Genomic DNA, 7,500 nt, shown 5'->3' with positions numbered 1-7,500 from the left:
GATACACAACATAAACCCTGGCTCCCCCCTCTCTCTCTATAAAGGAGGGTGTCAGACGAGCTCTCTGCAGTAAAGTTACATTTGTATACACTCACATGTGATCTAGTCTTTCAAACTGGCAGGATAATTCTGTCATGAATCTCAAACAGCTTAAAGCAGCGCTCCAGTGTTGTTATTGTGACTGCAGTGAGTCACACACACGATGGCCACGACGCAGATGTTTGCCTCGTCAAAGTAACGCAGGGGCTCAAATCAAAGCCTGATTCAATAAGAAGGAAGCAAGTAGGGTTAAGTAGAGCTGTGATGTAAAGACGAGATGTTAAGATGTAAAGACAATAATGAGCAGGAATACAAGAAGAGAGAGAGGGAGAGAGAGAGAGGGGCAGCTGCTCTTCACCTCAGGGTGCCAGACACCCACATACACCCCCAACCTCCGCAACCCTGCCTGAGCCAATCACAAGCTCCGCCAGCACCTTACATCCACTGTGACCCTCAAGAATCCATAAATCTCAGTCTGCCTTAGCGTCTGCCGCCAACACCAACAGAGCGGCAGAGACTCTGTGAGCAACAACAAGCCACATTGTGATTCCAGAGCAGTGCGCCCAGGTAAATCAAACGTTACAACATGTACACTGAGGATGAAGCCGCTCTGCTGCCGGAGGAGCTCAGGGTGTTGGCACGGCGACGACACTCCCTGGCAGACAGCCACCGTAAATAAAGAAGTGGCCCGGCGTGAGATGGCCACTTAAAGGCCTATAGGCCGAGGACATCACCTGTCACCTCCTCACCTGCTGCACCGGCTCAATGCTATTCATGCATTGATTTATGTGTCAGGGGTGTTGAGGCAGAGCTCCGGACGAATCGTGAAGCAGAAACAACAAAATTCTCCTTCGTGTGGAGCAAACTAGTGCAACATGCTGGATACAAACATCTGCAGGCTACAAAGAGTCAAACCCCAGGGAATAGTGGATGAAAATGATACATTAAAGTCTACAGATTCAGTATTAATGTGTGTTCTTTGATCATCTAATCCTCTTGAAACACTTTGGTCACTGCGTGTGAGAGGTGTGGAATTTGTTTCATCACTCATCACAAACGGGTTTGACCTTTGACCTCTGGTAGAAGGAGACAGTGGCCTCTTCGGTTCAGAGATAAATCTGCTCACTGACGTCTTTATTATGCCATTCTATTGAAGCCAAATTGGAAAATGCTTTTACTCTGAGCCGGCTCGGCCTCAGAGAGTGAACGCATGACCTCAGGGAGGAAAAGGACCTTTATGTTTCACCTCATGTTCACCTCTACGGACCAATCACAGTGAAGAACACAGCCGTGCAGTGAAAAGCGACGGTCACATGTTTCGGCTCGCAGATCTCAAAGAAAATTCCTGTTGTGGATAAAATAGGAAGTATATGTAGGAAATCGAACACAGAGGTCACGGTTTGACCTTCAGAGACCTCAGGTGGAGGGGAAGTGTTCACGTTACCATAGTGACAGTCGCACACAACCCACTGTCACAGCCTTCCTGTCTGTGTTTGGCTTGGATTGCTTTCAATCTTTAACTGGAGTAGAAATCGATGGAGGCTTTGTGTTCATAATTACAGCACCGCAAAGGTTTCAGAGTACACAAAAGAAGAACCTGGAGATTTGTAGAGTATTGTCCGTTTCAATTTACTCATTTTTTGGGCTCTCGGACACAATTGAATCCATTTCATTGAGTGAGAAGTGCAGCGGAAACGGACACACATTCTACTTTGCTACGTCCATATCAAGTGACAAAGCTGCAGAAGATGCAACTGAGCAGAACAGAGCGACGCTGAGCGACTCTGTCATCTAAACCAGTGCTCTACAGACTCACACATTCCATTCAGACATGAACACAGACGCTCTCTTTCTTTCTTTGAGCTCATTCCTCACGTGAACTTCTCTTTCAGATCACATTCACTTGCTGATCTGGAGAAACAAAGCAATAACGTTTCTCCCTAAAGACGTCCCCTCTCCCTCTGCCACCGTTTCATCTCCGCCATAAATCAAGTTCATTATTGAGCGTGTCGGGCAAATGAATGCGTCTAATCGCCCCCCATGTTTTCAATTAGGGCATTAACCCCCCCAAACCAGCCGTGTTTTCCTTTCCACCAGAACTGATTGGATTGAAGAAGACACGACTCCACACCTTGTTATGTGTGCGCTTACACCATCAGAGCAGCAGGTTTACACTTCCTGCTCTCCATTTACTCTGCTAATCTCCCAGCCGACGAGTCTAAACAAGCTAGCTGGAAAAAACTTGTTGTAGTTTGACTTTGGGGACTAAAATCCCTTCGAAAAACCTTAGAAAATGTTTTAATCATCCCTTAATGTATGCAGATTAAAGCTAATGTAAGTGAACGGGCCATTACGCTGCTCAGGGCTCATCCAGCAGAGATCAACCAGACAGGGTTCGGATCACACATTTAGAAGATTACACACAACTCACTTCCATTGTACACTTATTCTTCTTCATGTTCCTAAAGGCTGAAAGAGTCCAGAGGTTCCACATGTGTGGCTCATTTTTTATGATATTTTTAAAAGGAACCATTTAGTTTTACGGGCATAGCTGCTACGTAGGTTAGCATGAGCGCCACACAGCCTCTCAGTTTAACTGTAAAGTCTGAATTCACTTTGGATTTCACAACGTAAACAACAAACTCAATACGCAAACTCCGCGTTCCAGTCATCATCTAAGCGAAGCTAAACCCTGCTGCAGCTAAACTACGTCCAGTAAAGTTAGCCAACACACGCTAGCTTCACATAATTCTCTGAGGTGAAGCGAATGACAAATTCCAACGCTGACTTTATCTAAAAAGACCTTCCCCCCTGTCGCTCTCCTCCGCTCGTCCTTTGGCTTTTCCCGTAGGACTTTGTCCAGGTAGCGATGCTAAAAATGGGCCAACATGCTTCAACCCACAGCTATGAAGACACATGAGGCCCTTTATTTCTATCAAAGGGTTGAGTTTGGTGCTTAAGTCTCAGTAAAACAAATAAAGATGCACAGGAAAACGTTTCACTCACAATCACAACATATCAAACACTAAATACACTCTAAATACACTTTCCACATGTCCCTGGTTCAGTCGTCACGCAGCAGCTTGAGTGCATACAGATGTGTGTGAGTGTGTCTCACCTGGACACCTCCCCAGGTGTTTGACGTCTATCTGCTCCTGCTTCATGCATGACGCCTCTCGCACTAAGCAGGGGTTGTTGTAGGAGTTCCCATCAGTGGCACACACCGGGTTCTCGTTGTGACCACTGCAATCGATGTTACAGATGCACCTGTGAGCAGACACAGGAAGGAGGCATGACACAAACAGCACAAGAGCAACATGTTACCAAACTCAAACCCTCACCAGACGTCCTCAGAGTCTTCATCACACTCCGCTCCATATTTGCAGGTGCTGCACTTGGTGAACTTCTTCCCGACGTCAGAGCCTGAACCCTCGTCATCTGTGAGAGAGAGAGGGGGAGCGAGAGAGAGAGAGAGGGAGAGCGCTTTAAGACAAATGGAGCTTATGAAATGCTTCAACTAAGAGAAAAAAGCGAAAAACACAAAGTGACCTCGTTCAGATGTAATTTACTGAAATTGCTTTCGTTAAGACCTGAGAGGATGGACTCTGGTGTGTGTGTGTGTGTGTGGGGGGGGGGGGGGGGGAGTAAGCGTGCTGGCTGACAGATGGGCCTGCTGTGTGTGGATGTATTGAACATGGAGATCACAGCCGGAGCTCGCAGGCTACCGATCGATCAGACGCCTCTTTGTTTTCAGCTAACAGCTAACAGCTAACAGCTAATACTCGTGCATGTATGAAGAACTAAACACAGAGTGAAGAGTGTCTGGAGTGAAAGATAAAACTACACAATGTTAAGAGACGGCTACAATTTATATTATGTAGCTAAATATGTTCTCTCAGTCCGTGTCTGGCCTGTGGGGGGGAATCCTGGCCGGTGGACTGGAGCCTCTGCTGGCCTCACATGCTGATGAAGGAGATGGCCGCTCCCCCCCCGTGGCTGCATCCAATTAAAAATCCCCTGCAGCCATATTTAACAACAAACGCATGGGTCGCCTCGCACAGGGGGGTCGCAGAGACGCCTGGTCACAGAGCCACACATTAAGATCACATGTAACCTTAACCATGTAACGTGAGGCTTTGTAATGAAAGAAACCCAAAGTTTATATGATCTTCTAGAAGTTGAGTTCCACACAGCAGATTGTTGTGCCTGCAGCCGATCTTATTGTGTAACTAATCCTCTGTTTGTGAGATGACTTCAGCTGCGGTGGCGTTTTGTCACTTTAACTGTGGCTGCACGACACAATGCAGCACGTTCGAGCCCATTCTGATTCTGCCTCCTTCATTCTGACGGAAATGTAAGTGAGTCATGTTTGACTTTGCTTTCTCTGCTGGCAGGAGTGAAGGGAGGAAATGAAAACTGGAGGGATCGGCTTTAAATAGAAACTAAGACTCACCGTCTCCATCTCCAGAGCCGGAGCCAGGATCTGTGAAGACACAACACACACACACACACACAGCAGCAAATGAGCTCTCCTTCAACCATCATCAAACACTTCTCACAGTCTCATAAAGTCATAGAAACCAGTCAGAAACACATCAGATGGGCTTTTCCATCTCCAGAGGTTTATAAAGTTAGATACTGTGAATGAGGTCTGAACAATGTTACCTACAGTTACCTCAGCTTCCTCTGACATCATTTAGAAGAGTTATAAACCACTAAGAAGGTCATACCTGGCCTTATATGCTTGTTTGATTGGAATCCCTCCAAAAAAAGCTCAAAGCCCTCAAATTCCAGCAGAGCCTGAGTCTTTGATGCACATCAGACTGCATTATTCAGTTTTAATGACAGAAATGTGGAAATGCTGAGTTGTTGACGTGCATTTGAGCTTTGATTGACATTTTGTGAGCCCATTCTTTTCCACACCGAGTGAAACTGAAAGGATGTCACACACAGGGAGTCTCAGCGTTTTGTATGCTGGACTTGGTGTTGTTTCTCAGAGTGAACCTGGTCGAGCTGAGCTGAACCTCAGAGGTGTCCCCTGCTGGCACCGAGCTGCTGCTGCTGCTGCATTAACAAATGGACCCTGACAGCATAAATCTTAGCCAAGCAACCTTGAATTAAGAAATGGAGCTTTGCTTTGAGCGTGCTGGCATGGTGCTGCTGCATTAGGAATTGGATACTGGCTGCTCCTTTCAATTAAAGTTCACCTTTGGTTGTGGCAGTGCTTTACAATGTCATGATTAGAGAGGGTTTTCATGAAAAAGGGGAGCAGAAATGATTCGGGAGCGACCACTATATACTAATGATGCTGTCGGGATGTTATTGACTAAACTTTAAGTGTTGTTGCTTGCAGGTGAACTCCATCCTACCAAGAGGGAAAAGCCTCTTTAAGTGGCTCTGAAAATGGATATGCAGCCAGCAGGCAATCAATTATTATAAGAGTGCGTTTACTGTTAAAACGATTAAATTTATGGCCCAATCATAGATATAACAAAGTCTCAAAATCTTGTTTCATTTAGCTTTTGAAGATAAGGATGAGCCTGAAGCCTGGTGTCGCTCTGTACTCTGTTTACACCTCAGAGCCCCTCTGTATGCAGACCCTGGGCTGGTGGCTGGGATGTACATTCTGTCATCATGATGTTTACTACAGCATGAGTCTGCAGGTGCATGAACCCGGTCTCTGCCTCAGCCGGGTGAGTTGTCTTAACCTGGTTTCCTGTGTGAATGTAAACATGGTCGCTGTCAAAATCAGCAGCAGTCAATTAATCACGCCTGCAGAGGGAAATAGAGCAGCTGAGCCTTTGTTCTGTGATGCACGGTGACCCTCTACCCGATGTCTCCACCGCTCTGCAACACCAAGCTCAACACAAGTCCACTGCCTTCCAACTGCAAATATCACTGAACATCTCGTTGCGTTCCTGTTAATGGATGAAATGAGCCCAGGGTCATAACATCACAAAACACAGAGGTATCATTTCATCTGATCATTTAGTCTGGGGGGGTTTAAGCAACTGATTCCACTGCTGATGACTCTATGTGAGGATAACACACCGTCAGCAGGCGATCATCATCATCATCACCCGATACATCCGGATACACATCCTAACATGGAGCTGCTTACCAGAGGAACTCATCATTTCACACTGGACATGAGAGAAACAGCCCCAGTGCTGTGACTCTGTGCTAGACTCTGCTGCCATGTGGAAGCACACACACACACACACACACACACACACACACACACACACACACACACACACACACACACACACACACACACACACACACACACACACACACACACACTAGCTCCATAGTATCAGTCACAAGACAATCAACTCGCTCCTTTGACTTCTTTATCTCGTCCCCACACGTTCATAACTGGAGGCCAGGCAGAGCAGCACAGAGCAGTGCAGAGCAGCACAGAGCAGAGCAGAGCAGAGCAGAGCAGAGCAGTGAACATCTCCTCCACACCGCCTCATGTTCTGACGCTCTCAGCAGGTTCTGCAGCTTTTCTCTACAAACTCCAGCTCACTTGGCTGCAGAAATAAACCCAGCTGGGCTCCGTGTAGTCGTGGCAACGCCTCAGACCAACGCTCCAATTACAGGAAGCATAAATCTCAGGTAGGGGAAATTGCATAGCGGAGGGCACATCGCCGCTCTGGATCGCCGGCATAATGCATAATAAGAGCTCGGCCTCCTGGGAAATTAGGCCACTGCCCCTGCAGATGGAGTCGACCGGCGCCGCTGCAGTGCTGCCATAAGTTCTCTCTCTTTTCTCATGAGAGGGACGCGAACACAAACATGCTGGGTCACCGAGGAGGAAAACTGAGAAGCTGAGCCTGAAATGATCAAGTAGAGCTTTCATACCACACATGTCAATCACTTTGTCTCACTTCGTCGTTGTGTGTTTACATGGATTGATTTGCACGCAAGGGTTGATTGATAAGTCCTCAGCCAAGTGTTGAAAGCTGTCACAGGTCATTATTGTAAACTTAATTGGCAATAAAAGCTATTCTGATTCTGATTCTGATTCTGTATCACTTTCTTGGCTGCCCCCCAAAATCCTCCACAGCTGATATGATGTCACAGCTGCTATGATGTCATCACCTGCAGCCCTGTCAGGTCTCAGGTGAGCACCAGATCAAAGCCTCTGGAGGTTGTAGGATGTTACAGTCAGAAGGTTTGATGGCCCCATGTGAGCCTGAGCACCTTCCACCCTGGAGGTCGACCTCACTGCAGCTCTTTCAGCTCCACTGAGTATCTGAACTGACTGAGTCCAGAGGCAGAGCGCTCCGTGAGGCCGCCCGACTGACTGGACGACCCGGTTCAGCAACGCACAGATCAATTTTGATTAGAGGCGCCGGAATGAGAGCCGGGAAGAAGCAACAAAGCTGAGACCAGATGGACGGAAAGACACAGAGGAGTCCATGAGAGTGAGAGTTCCTCCTTCATCACTCC

The 7,500-nt window shown here is 47.2% G+C and overlaps 2 protein-coding genes across 2 annotated transcripts in view; one reads left to right on the top strand and one right to left on the bottom strand.

The window, feature by feature from the left end:
* slc39a6 (solute carrier family 39 member 6) overlaps positions 1-7,500 on the top strand; it is an 83,656-nt gene that overhangs the window by 38,954 nt on the left and 37,202 nt on the right. The window lies entirely within an intron of this gene.
* tmeff1a (transmembrane protein with EGF-like and two follistatin-like domains 1a) overlaps positions 1-7,500 on the bottom strand; it is a 31,847-nt gene that overhangs the window by 3,915 nt on the left and 20,432 nt on the right. The window contains exons 4-6 of the mRNA XM_076137555.1: positions 4,493-4,522; positions 3,381-3,477; positions 3,158-3,306 (exon numbers count right to left, since the gene is read on the bottom strand). Coding sequence (XP_075993670.1) covers positions 3,158-3,306; positions 3,381-3,477; positions 4,493-4,522 — 276 coding nt within the window. The remainder of the gene's footprint in view (positions 1-3,157; positions 3,307-3,380; positions 3,478-4,492; positions 4,523-7,500) is intronic.

This window comes from Genypterus blacodes, unplaced genomic scaffold (assembly GCF_046128005.1).
Source record: "Genypterus blacodes isolate CSIRO-AG114 ecotype Tasmania unplaced genomic scaffold, CSIRO-AGI_Gbla_v1 ptg000325l_1, whole genome shotgun sequence".
Taxonomy (NCBI): Eukaryota; Metazoa; Chordata; class Actinopteri; order Ophidiiformes; family Ophidiidae; genus Genypterus; species Genypterus blacodes.
This window is presented reverse-complemented; position numbering and strand designations above follow the sequence as displayed.